Consider the following 14,811-nt stretch of genomic DNA (forward strand, 5'->3'; position numbering starts at 1 on the left):
CCCATTCATTACAAAACACTGATCCACTTTAAAGTCGCACAAATCTCATTCCGCAGCTCCTTAGCAGCTCAGATAAACCGGCTTGCAGTCCAGCACATGCTTTTACCTCTCCTCTAAAAGAATCTGGATTGCACTGTGCACAGTTTACAGCGTGTTCATGTGAGCTTAATAAAATACTTTATCCCCCCCCCCCACCCCCCCATGCAGTCAGGGTGGGTGAAATAAAGCGTGCACGGTGTTTCACTACAGACTTCAGCATGAACGATCAGCTCCTTTAAGCGTTAGGGATGGTCAGCTTCATAAGGACAGGAGGGACTCATTCAGCACTGATTCATTTGTGCATGTGTGGGTCTATGTATGGTGTATCACAGTGTATAAGCTATTCACTGTATATGTACACAGTATGGTTGCAGGTATGGCAGGTGCATGACACAGATTCAAGAAACAAGGACATGGCTGGCACACAAATAACAATATTGTTTGTTTGGATCCATGTATCATTGTATTATTCAAGAGCACTCCAAAAGGGAAAAAATGTGCATGAGTCATCATAGCTGTGGAGCTTTATATAAACGATCTATTGTTCCCTGGTACTAAATTAACTCCTCTGGTTCTTTTAAACTGTGCATTATGACTGTGCATGAGATCCTCTAAATTCTTTTTTCCCACTATCATAAAGCTGCAGGACTGGTGACAAATTTTAGACAAAATGTTGCCGATGTGGAGAAAAAGTATGATTGGAATTTAACTAGCGGCTGAGATATCTTATGTCAAGCTCAAGAGATAATCACTCCTTTACCCCTAATTATGCAACCGACCAGCACCTCTCTGTTAGACCCTCCCTGTCTGGTAGATGCTTATTAAAGCATTTAATCTACTGCAGTATATCAGAAGGCAGTTACTGCACTTTTTTTTTTTTAACAGTAAATGTTATTTCTTGCATATGAGCACAATCTCAAACCATTGTTTTGGCTAATAATGCAGCTTCTTACTCCATATGTAAGACCAACAAGGTACAGTTTTTGTAACAATAAGCATGTCCCCAATACTATAAATGTGCTTTCAAATTCTGTCAGTGCCACCTTACAATTACTGAGCAGGATACTGAGATCAATGTACTCAGTGGCATTCAGGTTAGTTGCTGTTTACCACTTTGGGACAATGCAGTTACTGGTCAGATAACTCATGGATAGCCCGAGGCTGATTGTCATGTTTGGTCTGTGATAGGTAAAAGCTACTTACCACTCACAGGTACTGACAGCCATGGTGCACAGACGGGAGGTTTTCACCGCTAAACAGACGTTATTTCCAGCCTAGTTTAACCCAGTAATTCTGTCCTCACAGTCGATGCAGTTCAGGAAAGACTTTAAATACACAATAAACCAGATTCTCATGAGTCAGTTTATCTTTTACTTCTGTCATTCCGTCACGCCACTCACATGACCCGGCATCCAGTGTTTGTAATCTTAACTTTGTTCCAGGACCAAGAAGATCAAATTACAGGTGACCTTTAGAGTTTGAGGAAGCATGAGATTGTTAAGCTTGTTAAAGCTGGTTAACACATGCATCATCCTGTGAAAACAATTTTGCAGATTTATATCCTACTGCATTCCTATTTCATTGAATAAATTGCCAAAGTTAGCACAGCACGTCAGCTTTCCAGAATCACACCAAACAGCTCAGGCAGTAAAATGCAATTTTGGTGTTGTGCTGGAGGACTGACTGATACCGATTCCCCTTCGCTTTGGTGTACAGCCCTTTTCACTGTAACTCCTGCAGTGTTCAGTGTGCTCCACCAGGTGAGGCTGACAGTCTAACTTTATGTAATCCTCTCTTCAATACTGAGCCACAACGTAGACAGAGCAGAGGGTGGAACATGTTCCTTCTAAACAAAAATCTGCAGAAACTAAAGTAATGCGTTGTACTGCAACACATATTATATGTAGCTTTGTGCATAACATAAATAAAATGGTGAACTTAAAATGAGGCATGAATGAAACCATGTATTTGGTGTCAGTATGTGGACAGAGAGGAGGACATAAAGTGGGACTGGATTTGTAAGGCGGAGATAACCTTTGATATTTATCTTTTACCTGTGTTCCTAGAATTGAAGGTTTTTTTTGTGTGTGTGTTTTGGTCTTTCAGCCACTTTTCACTTCTGTCTGTTGTCCACATACTGTTTATATGAAGCAGCATGCTTTAACCACTGTAAAAGCAACTAAAGATTGATTGATTGCTATTTTTATACATGCAGCATTATTGCACATTCATACCTGCCTGATACATTGAAAAAGTGGTGAAATAAGAGTGCAGCATTTCACATAGACAGCACAGAAATGATCATTCCTGTCATTTTCATTGTATAATGTCCACATAATGAATTAATTCATGCGACAAAAAAAAGAACACAGAGCAGCACAGCAGTATAATTGAACAGGAGCTGGTCAAATGCAGCTATAATCTTATCTGATGTGCATTTTCTTCTCATCAAGTCTGCAGTTCACAGAGCACCCAGCTGTGGGAACTGCAGACTTGATAACCCTAAACTTAATGATTCACTAAGTGAAGCATATAGATACAGATTTGCCAAACATTAATTAGAATTGTGCAATAGCTGACAATAACTGAGAGCTGTTGTGTCAGCAATTGTGAACATTCCTGACAACAGCTTTAAAGTGAACTCTGTGCCGGAGTCCAGACACAGGGTTTCTTGAACAACTCAGATAGTCGGACAGTCATCGCTGGGTTTCCGCCGCATTCACAATGGCTGCTGCTGATTCAGGCTCCAAATCTCTTTTCTCTCTGGATGCTTACCATGTCTCTGAGGAGCTAGGCTTCATCCTCCCTGATCCTCTGGTGGGTGGAACGCTTTTTACATTTTACCTTATGCATACTATGTCTATGCAGTCCTAATGAAATATCCGATTATCAGGACCTCGATCTTGGAAATGTATTATAAACATGAGTTCAAGTGAAGTGAAGTCTTACATATGCAGTCATTTAACTGAAGCTAAATTTAAGCCACGTTAGATGAAAATGGTGCACATAGCTTAGCAGTTATAACTGCTGAAAGTGACTGGAGGTATTGATTGAGACCAATTGATTGGTGGAAGCTGAAATTTGGCTTTGTTCCTGTTTGTTTTGTGTAATGAACTTTATTCCTACAGTTGTGTGTTTTTGCTAAATCACATTTTGTTTAAACACTCTGCCAGGTCCAAAGCTACTGTGCATGTAGCAACATTAAACACTGAAAGAAAAATTAGGGAAGAGCTCTTCAAACTAAAAATGAAAAGGCTTCAGCCTGTTCCATCATGTTGCACCTTCACATCTGTCGTGCACAGATGAGCTGTTTCATTTTCATTTGCTGTGATGATCAACATTTTTCACTGATAAACACGGTGCTTCCACTTTACTTTCAAAGAAAGAGCTTCCATCTTACTACCAGCCATGGATGGATATTGCCCTGCGAGTCCCAGAACTTGTGCAGTCTCATGAGTTGCGCTCCCATATTAACAAGGTCAGTGCGAACAACGGCAGGTCACTGTGTTTATGGAGCCACGGCTCAGTGTTGATCTTCTATCTGTCCAGATGCCGCTGCTGAGCACAGAGTTTCTGCAGAAACACCGTGAGTTACGGCTGGCCCACCTGGCCCTCAGCATGATGACCATGGGCTACACCTGGCAGGAGGGAGAGAGCAATACAGTCAAGGTATCGCTGTCTTTCAGGTTTCATTTATGTCATACTGACATGACCCTTTTCCCTGATATCAGCTTCTCTACAGTCTACTCATTTTATATGAAAGACTTTCCACCTTTGATAATCTTCCTCTAAGATGTTGCCACATAACCTGGCTGTCCCATACTGGGAGGTGTCACAACGTTTAGGACTCCCTCCAATCCTCACCCATGCAGATGCAGTGCTGGCTAACTGGAAGAAGAAGGATCCAGAGGGGTAAGGCCATCTATCTTCTGCATGTGCTTTGGTTGCCTCCTAAACAAATGTCAGGTATAAATCTATTCTCTTTCTTTTCCATGTCCACCTTTATGACAGACCTTTTAACATTGAGTAAGTGCATTTTCATTTGAATTCTCATCATTGACACATACTGAAGCATAATATTCTTGTGTACACAAAAGTTACAGATTTACTTGTGTCATTCAGGAACCTGGAGCTGCTGGTCAGCCTTCCAGGCGGAGACAATGTGCGAGGTTTCTTCATAGTTACTTTGCTGGTGGAAATGGCAGCAGTCCCTGCACTGAGGGTGAAGATATGTTCAAAAATAAGTCGATTCTTCTCTGCATGTGAAGATAACAATGCAAGGATTCATTCTGTTGGAGATGTTGACTGAAAATCAATTCAACTGAGGAAATTTCTGAAAAGTCTGTAACCGGACCTGTGTTGCAGAACATTGCCACTGTGATCAATGGCGTCAGGAGTGGTGACACTCAGGCTGTGGCCGGAGCCCTGGAGGGTATCAGCCAGTCTATACAGGACATGACAGATGCACTCAAACTGATGCATGGTAATCACTCAAACATAAGTTTTAAGTTTTCTTTTTTCCCTGTCAACAAGGATTTTGATGGATGTGGTTTTTCTCTAGTGTACGTGGAACCTTCGGTCTTCTATGGCATTATGAGGATATACCTGTCTGGGTACAGAACTCTGTTTTTATTTGACTTATTGTTCATGTATTTGTGAAGTGAAACATGTTTTTGAAATGGTTGTGTGTGTTTGTGTCCATGCAAACATGCATAGGTGGAAAGACAACCCCTGTATGCCAAACGGGCTGATATATGAAGGAGTCCAGAAGGAACCAATGGAGTTTTCAGGAGGGAGCGCTGCACAGAGCAGCCTGCTGCACTGCTTTGATGAACTTCTTGGAGTCAAGCATGAAGGAAAAAGTGGTAAGATGGCTGATTTTTTTTTTCCCTTTGATTGATTACAAAAGTGCCAGAGAGGAATGAGAAGAACTCAATGTGATGATAACACCCTTATGTAGGTGCCTTTCTAACCCGCATGAGGGACTACATGCCACCTGCACACAAGCAACTGATCCAGGACATCTCGTTGGAATCCTCCCTAAAGAGCTTTGTCCAGCAGCAGGCAGACGAGCGGCTAAACCAGGCCTTTCAGCACTGCGTCACAAAACTGCTGGAGTTACGCAGCTACCACATCAACATCGTCAGCCGCTTCATCACTGTACCCGCTGCCCGCGCCCGACAACTGCGTAACCAGAGCCAGAACTTGCAGGCGGAGATGATCAGCAGAGCACCCACAGCATTAGAGGAGAGGGGCACCGGCGGCTCCGGCATCATGAGCTTCCTTAAAACTGTGAGGGACCAAACAAAAGATATCTTACTGCCTGAGACGAAGCTGAACTGATGCGGACTGTCATCACTCAAGTGTCAACCATCACATAAAACAGTCAGTAAATCACCTCTGATAACTTAGCACACTACTTTATATGTCTCTCAAAGGATGCTTTTTGGCAGTATGAGAGTGAGAGGCCTTAATCGCTTGTCTTACACGTTGCTTTGTTGTGTCTGTAAACAAACCTCAGCTTAATAGACATGAGTGATACCCATCATTCAGTCCAAACCAAAATTCAAACCATTACTTTTACTCTCCATTAAGTTTGACCACTAATTCCTTCTTTAATCTGAACTGGAATGCAAAAAATGCATCAGACATCTGCTCCAGGCCCATGTATCTACAGGACATTTGGACATCAGACAGCTTAAGTCATTACTAAACACTCTTTGAGAAAGTGATTTTGAGATTCAGGTCAAGCAGTTTAGAAATAACAAAGATGGTTTGTCTTTCTGTAACTTGAACATGCAGCTGTTGTTGTTTTGTTTTTTTTTTTTTTTCAGTTTCTCAAACTGAGGTTACTGGAACTGGTTTAAAAAGCAAAAATAGTAGCTGAGAGATGTTTTCAGCTGTCAGAATTTTAAAAACTTCAATACTGCAATACTTAATGAAACCACGGCAGGGCACTAAAGGGCAGCATTATAATCCACACCAAAGGATTTCACAGGGTTTGCCTTTAAAAAACTGAAACAATCAGCTGTAAGTGAGTGCACCAAAGGCATGCAGGCCACTGATTTAGCCTCACCACAAACAAAACTGTCCTGATGTAGCAATGTATTATTCATCATTAATAGTAGTCATTCGAAGAGGTGTGAAATCCACACGATCTAAAATCCTCCTGACACACTAAAGCATCGGCAGGCTGGAACCTGACCTTTCCCCCTCAGAAAATAATCAGCCTTTGTTGCGTTTTTACTCCACAGCGTGTCCTCACAATGGGGTTGTCATATCGAAGCACAATGCACAATGCAGTGCAGAGATGCATCACTTATCAGAGTGGTTACCTCAGCACTCCTGCCGTCCTCCTCCAGCCCACATCCAGCCCTCACATGCCCCACTATACTGTACTTCCTGGACTGAGAGTGTGGAAAACCCAGAGCAATGAAGGGATGGATTGTGCCATGAATGGCTCACCCTGTGTAATCTTCACCTTTCCTGGCTCATCTCCGCTGGTGTTTTATTACAATAGCAGCCTTGCAAGATCAGATAAGAAGGCCGATGTGGCAATTAGACATGACAATTCCCTCCAACCTGAGCAATATACTTCACCTCTTTTTTTTCACATGCAAGGCAGAAGGCAGTTGTGGCAAGTAACTACATACATTCAATCCGTGTTGAATTTAAGCACAGTTTTGAGGAACTTGTGCTTTATTTGAGTATTTCCAGTCTACTACTACCACTCTACTATATTTTAAATGCAATTATTGTACTTTTACCCCACTACATTTATTTAAAAGCTTTAATTACTATTTGCGTTGCATTCAGATTATTAATACAGAACAAAATTAGCAAATCAGTGATGCGATGTTATCATAGATTAAAGTGTCTTGAGCCATTAAAATGAGCACCACTTTTACCAGCTGCAACATTAAAGAAATAAACAAATTAATACATACTTTAACATTTTGAGTGCAAAACTTTTACTTGAACAGCATTTCTATAATGTAGTTTTAGTACTTTTACTTGAGTGAAATATCTGAGTACTTCTTCAAGCACTAGTAGCAGGAAAGACAACGAAAATGAGAGAGAAAAGAGGTACACAGTTTTAACTCATTGCATTCTGAGTGATGTACAATAAATACATTAAAAGTGTATATATGAGCAATCATTGGACTTTTGGTCATCCACGCTGTTGTCCACTGCAAACCGTGCACTCACACATGTTTCACAACTTGCATGTAAAACATGAAAGGACGACCTGAGGTGAGGAGGCGAAAGGTGAACAGAAACTACGCAGGGATGGAGAGAGATGGGTGGTGAGGAGCACAGTGTGTTCACATGTCACAGAGATCTGATTAGAAGCTTTTTCCTCAGCCAAAGCAAATAATACCCTTCCTTATTGCCGGAGTGCGGAGGACTCCCTGACAACCCGGCTGTAAACACAGGTCATCTCTAAGGATGTCTTCATTGTGTAGTCGGGGCCGGGCCTGCTCGGCCACTGAAGTTTCACCTCGTGTCACAACAGTGGCTGATTTCAGTGTAGGACATGACACACACACACACACACACACACACATCCATGCACACACCCACTTACGAATCGTTTGTGTTGTAATGACCATGCTGTGAGATGTATTACAAAACAAACTGTGTAAGGGTCAGTTTTTATCTTTATATACTTATATGTTGGCTTAAATGTTCCAAAGTAATCAACTTAAGCCAAACTTGCCAAGCAAGGAGTCGACTCTGAAAGCTAAATCAGTGATTTTCCTCAGAGCAGAGGGCATCTGGAGTCACTCTTGTTTTCATGAAATCTACTCAAACATCCATATTCCATCTATCAGAGCCGACAGGATTACAGGCGTGGGTTAGACAATCGGATATCTTGCCTTGGTGGTTAACCACAGGATATCCTGGATTCTGTTATTTCAAAATTGAATTTATGATGCTGCTGCTTACCTCAAGCCAAGCAAAGCCAGGACCTTTTCTCACCCTGCGAGCGAGCAGCCACGATGGCAGCAGCTCGGGATTGATTGTCTTTGGCGTGCACATGACGGGCGTAGCTGGGAATTATGGGCTGCACAGTACAGTAGGTGACTCTGGGCGTTTGACCATTTTCTACTCATCTGGACCTCACTAGCTTTATCAACCACACCCACAGGTCACACACGTCATCGTGATTCAGTTACCGATCAGTTTGGACACACCCTGAGTAAAATTCGAGCTCTATATATGCTAACAATCATCTGTCATCAGCCCCACGGGATGTCCAATTAGTGGCCTGAGTAAAAGAATTTAAAGAAATGTGTGACAGTTCACCCCAGGGGCAAGCTTTCTCTACCTACTCTCCTAATGCCACGATCACCTCCAGACTGGTGAATCATCCTTTCTATAGTACCTCCGTTTGGAAGGTTTCCATAGAAGCCCCTCTAAACACAACCACACGTAGCCGACATGCTCTGTGTTGTGGCTTTCCAGACTTCACTTTCCGGCCTACTAGTCACCTTTAAACAACACATCAAGCTCATCTTTCACTCACTCCGTCTTTCAAATCTTTTTTTTTTAACCCTGGCTCCTCTTTGTACATCACTTGTGCGGTCTGTTAGAGCAGGTTAAAGGCTTTTGATGTAGTCATCTCACAGCAACTTTATCACTTCCTCCCCGGTGACTCGACTGAAACGGCGTGCCCACATGAAAAATGAAAAGAAGCTGTCACAGGCAGCTTGAAAGGCTGCTTTTTCAGGTGTAGAATTACTGTTGCTGCCGGTGTTGATGATCCAGCCCAGATGATGTCACTGACTTGACAGGAAAGCACACGTCACACTGCAGCCTTTGTTCTTCCAGGGAAAACTTGTGACATTTTGGTGATCAAGATACTGCATCATGCTGTGCTGTACGTCATAGATATCCGGCTCTGCAACTGATGGATAGTTATGCTCCAGTCCTCCAGTCAGTTGCAGCCCTCTGAGTTATAGTGTTAAACTGGATAAAGGCAGGAGATTGTCAGCACGTGTTTGCTCAAATGACTCTGCTGTGCCCATTTCGATGAGTCACCTGTGATGCTCTCTGAGCCCACAGCCATGCTAGTGGCTCTACTTAAACACAGTGGTGCTTTGAGCTAAATGTTAGCATTTTTAGCATGTATAATGTGCACCATCATCACCATCTTAGTTTAGCATGTGGGCATGATAACATCAGCTCTTTGGCACTAAACACAAAGCACAGGTGAGGCAGGTGGGAATGTCTTTAGTTTTGCAGGTCATACAACAAAGTATTGGACAAATTGAGATTTTAACCTGATGATAATACTAAATGGAAAATGATTCACAATTCTTCCTGAGCCACGAATGTCTGAACCAACAGTCAAGACATTTCACCAAAACCCACAAATGTGAACCAGTGTGAGTCAGAAGATCATTGAAGTTGTTAGGATACATTATCAGAGGACCACAAATTTCTGTATAAAATTTCTTGGTAATAGAACCAGCAGTTTTGTAGATATTTCATTTTGGACCAAAATGAACCAACCGACTGATCAACATTTCCATTCCTGAAGGATGCTGCAAGTTTGGCTAGAAAATGTCGGCTTAATTGACTGAATCAAAGTTTTCTCCTCTCTGAGAAAGTTGTTCTTTTCTTCTTTGGGCTTCTCTTTGTCTTCAGCACTTAAGCATGGCACTTTTGTCTGTGCTCAAAAACTGTCCTGCAAGGCACTTGGACCGTAGTGACCTCCAGCACAGCCAGCTTATTGACCTGTACCCGTTTCCCTCATGTTTGTGGCAAAGATTTGGCCTGTTTCAAGTGAATGCACTTATGCAATAGAACTGTAAAAACTCTTGTGTTTTTCTCTTTTGTATAAACTGTGAAATATGCTTTGACAAGGTTAATGAAACAAAGTAATGTGGCCACCACAAACTATAACTACAGTGATCTGCTTCATGCTTTCATTGTCTTCTTGCTTTGTAGTGGCTGCTGGCCAGACGGTGAATTCAAGGGCAATATATATTTTAACACATTATCGAAATCTGTAGAGCACTGCACACTTTTGGCACTGTCAGTCTTATCTTGCTTAAAGTCTGTAAAGTAGATAAGTGAGAAGTTGAAAATAAGTCAAAAGAGATGTTAAAAGCACAGATGAGTATGATTCTCACTCATAATTATTTCAGTGTTTGTAATTTGTTCCCGTGCAGTTTGTTTTCAGATTTTTAGCTGCGTGTCCTGCAACAAACAGTCTCAAAACTCGAGGAAACTCAGAGCAACACTTTGCAGGAGGACTCACCGTGACCAACATGCCCTTACAATTCAGTTAGACTTGCTGAATGGTTTCCTCAGAGACCTCAACCACACATTTTAAATCAGATTTTGATGGCAGCTAGAAGAATACATGACATTCAGATGGCTTTCCTCACAGGATCAGCAGAAGCCCACACACGTCATAGCCTTTTGTCTTAAAGGTTAACACAACTTTGAGCTGTGTGACAGGGAATACAGCTCAACCTCTCACCACTGCTGACTCACTACTGGCCCGGCCAGGTGCGAAACAGACAACTGTGTGATCCCACACACACACACACACACACTCATGCTCCCACACGCGCATGCACGCAGGCACACACACACACACACACACACATGCAAATGCACTTAAGTGCACAGACACACGCCATGCCCAAATGAGAACGCATGCATGCACGTGTAGATGCAGCTCCTCGTTCCCTCTGACCTGCAGACAGAGATACCTCGTGTGTGTGTTTACTCCCACTTTCCCCACTTGGCTTTCCTCTCATGCCACACAGCTATTGTCCTCCTCCCTCTCGCTCTGCTGATTGACTTCCTCTTCCTCTGAGTTGTCGCTAATGTCACCTTCCCCGCTGGCGCCCACACACTCATGTTATCAACAGCTTCTCATCCGGGTTACAAAAATACAGGAAGTTCCCCGGGGGTCTCCTGCATGGAAAAGAAGTGTCCATCTCTCCCCGTCACACTCTCACGTGTTCCATGCTAAATACAGGGACGTTGTGCATGATAAGGAGGCAATGAATGAGCTCAGGGGTAGATTACACAGTAGGTGTTCGAAGATAATGCCAATAACCTCAGGAGCTGGAGATAATATCTGCACTGAGATGTGCACACATCCAACACAGCTTTGCCACAGGTTGACTGACATGTCAGATCTGAAGCAGAATTGATATATTTTGTGGTTATACACTGTAAAAGGAACAAGCACTGGCAGATCAGATTTCACTGATTAACAAAGGCTTACAAGCATTGAAAAAGTCACTACAAAATTGTTTTATGGCAGATAATCAATGGGCAGCAGAGAGAGACGGGTCTGGGAATAACCCAGACTCTGCTGCAGTTCAGTCATGGACACTCTGTACTGCAATTTTTGGACACACAGTCTAGTTTGCTTTTTCTGCATGGGATAAAGCTCATTAATCCACATTGGCGATGGCTTACTTATGTAAGAAAAAAAAGGGGGGGCTTCCTTTGGAGTGCAGCTACCGAGAGATGGAATGAAAATCCTGCAATGGTCGTCTAATCCCAAACTTCCCAGTAAAAACATTCCACTTCCTCCCAGGCGAGATCCGGACTTGTTCGCATGCAGAGCTGAGGCAGGCAGAGGGTGGGCTGCTCAGACCAGGGGACAAGCTGGAGACAGACAGGGTCAGGCAGATGGGAGGAGCGGTCAGGTGCAACTTACAGGCCTGGGAAGACCACTGACGTGAGGCGCTGCGCTGATCTCACGTGGACCGGAAGAAGTATGAAGTGACTTCTTCTGACAGCTAAAGAGCTTCAAATTGGTCAAAGTGGAGGACAGGATAACTCGAGATCAAAGGTCAGATCTTCAGAGAATCATAGCAGTAATAGTTTCGGCAGACATCTCTCACTGTCAGTGATTATGCCCGGAGCACTTCAAGAAGGCCAAAGACCGCTAGCATCTCAGAGACTGAAGGAAACCATATCTGTTCTGTCACGCATGATCACTTTACAGGCATTAGGAAGGCTTTAGTGGCAACACATGCTGTAAGACCTGTTTAACCCCCTGTCAGAAAAACTGTAGTCTGGTGTCCTTGAAAAGCTTCTGGTTGGCTGTTCTAAAAGGCAGCGTTGGAAACATTTAGTCGAGAGGCCGCGGTTGTCCAAGTATGTCTCTTCTTTGCAGCATCACATGAAACTGATGTTTTTTACAGACTTGTTTCAAAGTAATGTTGTTTTATTCACTGTTTTGTGAGTTCTCTTTGCTTCTGCTGTTGTTTATTTCATTAATTTGTGCTTTGGGAATGGCTGTCCCTTTATGGCTGGAGGTTATTAAAAATGCATGTCTGTATGCTAACATGCTGATGTTTAGCAGGCCTGTTCAGTATGTTTGCCATCTTAGCATTAGTTAGCTTTGATAATTAGCACCAAAGACAGATTACAGCTGAGGCTGATGGAAATGTCACTATTTTTCCAGGGATTTGGTCATAAACAAAAGTACTAAAGGTCTGACCTGATGATGGCACCAGAGGAAAAACTGAGGTATCACCAAAGCTCCAGCTAAATTCCAATTCCCCCTGAGGAGGACATCAATTTTAATACCAAATTTAATGGCAATCTATCAAGTAGTAGTTGAGATATTTCAGTCTGGACCAAAGTTTTGGACCAGCCGACAGACATCATCATCATCATCATCATCATCATCATTTGTGGCTAAAAAGCAATGATCTGGTTTGGTTGTCTTGGAAACTAACATCACTATAGATATAATTTCATGTGCAAATTGTGTGAGGACAATATTTAAGAATGAAGTGAACAGAAATATCAGCTGATTAACATCACAGTCAGTAAATAGCTGGACTGAAAGGCTTCATGCACTGGTTCATGTAAGACATTTTGTCCCATCCGGAGGTCAGCTCTGTGCTGCCCACACAGCATGAGCTTACTTTGCTCGTCTCTGCTCCCAAGGCACCGTGTCCTGAAAAACTGTATTCATAAAACAAACTATTACAGTTTGTTCTGCCAAAACATGTTCACCTAAGCCAACAACAACCAAATTTAGATTTAAGACCTTTTACTTTCTGCCATGTAATTTACAAAATTGGGGAAGCCAGTATTGTTAGTTTCCGCAGTGGGCTTAATGCAAAACATACAAACAGATGCTTGCCAAATGTACTTGTTCAGTATTTTCGTGGATAAAATTAGTTTCTCAGAACTAAAATATTTTTCATTGCAAAAATCAGGAAACCCCAAAAATATTCTTTCAGCTCTGGGAACCTCTCATGTGGTGTCATCTGGATTACTACTGTGGAGAGCAAATATACAGTAGCAGAGTGAAAAGTTCTTTCTCAGTTCTGTTGTGTAATTATATAATCGAGTTTGCTGCTATATAAGCAAATAGCTCAGCTTGTTTTACATACTCTGAGAGGGTCTTTGTGCTCAGATATTTATATTACCCATTATATTGCAGAGCTGACACACAGGGCCACAGTGAACCAAGTCTGGTAGGGAGAAAAAAGTGTTTGGGACTGCACAGATTCAGCCATTTCAACCTCAGCTGCCTGACTAGTCACACATCCATGTTAAAAAAAAAAAGTCACATTTTGTTTACTTAAATAAATTGCTCTACAATTGTTCAGGAATCAGGTTGCACCTTGGCAGCTTTGTGCGCTCACTCACGCTTTTTTCAGCATTTGTTTTCATTCTTACTCATTCTTACTCATCTGTATGTCAGTAACTTCCAGGAGTTTCATTCTGGCTTCCCATGTCTACAATGTCTCCATACACCATTTTCATTCTTCCTCCCATCGTCTGCATTGCGCACTAACGGTTATTACTCTCCACTAAATGAAACCTTTCTCCAAAAATAATTCAGTGAAATGATTCTCTTCTGTGTCAAGACAGTGTGTCTGGCCAAAGCTAATTCAATAACTTTAAATTGACTTGACTGTAAAAATTAGTTGACAAATTGCAGTGTTTGGCATTTTCTCTTTTTCTTATTCCGAGACGTATATTAAAATCAGCTGTGCAAGCACCAACAGACATGAAAGTGAAGGGTGAAGAGTGTTTTTTGGCACGCACATGCATACACACACGCACACACACTCACACAGGAAGTAAATCCCTCACAGCAGGGCTGAATCTTCACTTTTCAACACCAGTCTCTAAGCAAGAGAGGTCCATAAAAAGTAATTACCCTGAACAGACTGTGGTAACACTGCAGTTCCCTGTGACCTGTTTAACACATCCAAATATTCAAGATTACTGTAGTAACATAAAATGACTGTGATGTAACCTGCGAGTAGCATTACTGGTAGTAATTCTACATAGACGAGGGGTTGTAGTGTAGCTGTCTGGCGCTGGAGGTGAGTGAAATGGCTCAGCAGGCAGAAGTCCATGCAAAAAAAGGCAGCGTTTTATCAACCAAAAATTACAATGAAAAAGAGGAGAAAAACAAAAGTCCCAGGAAAATAAAACAAGGAGTAAATAAACTAAATAAATAAATAAATAAATAAAAAATAAGTGAAATACCACAAGCTCACAGCAAGCTGCTACCAAACAACAACTCTCCCACGGTCAATTCCTAAGTGGCTTTATATACCCCCCCCCCCCTCCCTGGTCCTACCCTAATTGGACTAAACCACTGCATGGGGTAAACCAGAGGGGGAAATCCCCTCTGAAACCTTAAAGTATCATAGCAAACAGTTGAGACATAGCAAACATTTAAACAATACAACAATAATTCAAGGTGGGCGATCATTAATAAACACTTCCCCCTTGGATGAATCTACGCTCCCCCAC

The 14,811-nt window shown here is 42.2% G+C and overlaps 1 protein-coding gene across 1 annotated transcript; it reads left to right on the plus strand.

The window, feature by feature from the left end:
- The first annotated feature begins 2,630 nt into the window (after window positions 1-2,630).
- ido1 (indoleamine 2,3-dioxygenase 1) lies at window positions 2,631-7,182 on the plus strand. Its single transcript, XM_076730082.1, has 10 exons — window positions 2,631-2,856; window positions 3,422-3,517; window positions 3,589-3,708; window positions 3,833-3,951; window positions 4,051-4,065; window positions 4,162-4,261; window positions 4,405-4,522; window positions 4,601-4,652; window positions 4,756-4,904; window positions 5,000-7,182. The coding sequence occupies exons 1-10, from the start codon at window positions 2,764-2,766 to the stop codon at window positions 5,380-5,382; spliced, it is 1,245 nt and encodes a 414-aa protein (XP_076586197.1). The 5' UTR covers window positions 2,631-2,763; the 3' UTR covers window positions 5,383-7,182.
- The last annotated feature ends 7,629 nt before the right edge of the window (window positions 7,183-14,811 follow it).

Source organism: Chaetodon auriga, chromosome 5 (assembly GCF_051107435.1).
Source record: "Chaetodon auriga isolate fChaAug3 chromosome 5, fChaAug3.hap1, whole genome shotgun sequence".
Classification (NCBI taxonomy): domain Eukaryota; kingdom Metazoa; phylum Chordata; class Actinopteri; order Chaetodontiformes; family Chaetodontidae; genus Chaetodon; species Chaetodon auriga.

Coding starts and splice junctions, on each gene's coding strand:
- ido1 (XM_076730082.1), top strand. CDS start 2,764: ATGGCTGCTGCTGATTCAGGCTCCAAATCTCTTTTCTCTCTGGATGCT. Junction 2,857..3,421: donor TCATCCTCCCTGATCCTCTG/GTGGGTGGAACG, acceptor TTACTTTCAAAG/AAAGAGCTTCCATCTTACTA. Junction 4,262..4,404: donor CAGCAGTCCCTGCACTGAGG/GTGAAGATATGT, acceptor CCTGTGTTGCAG/AACATTGCCACTGTGATCAA.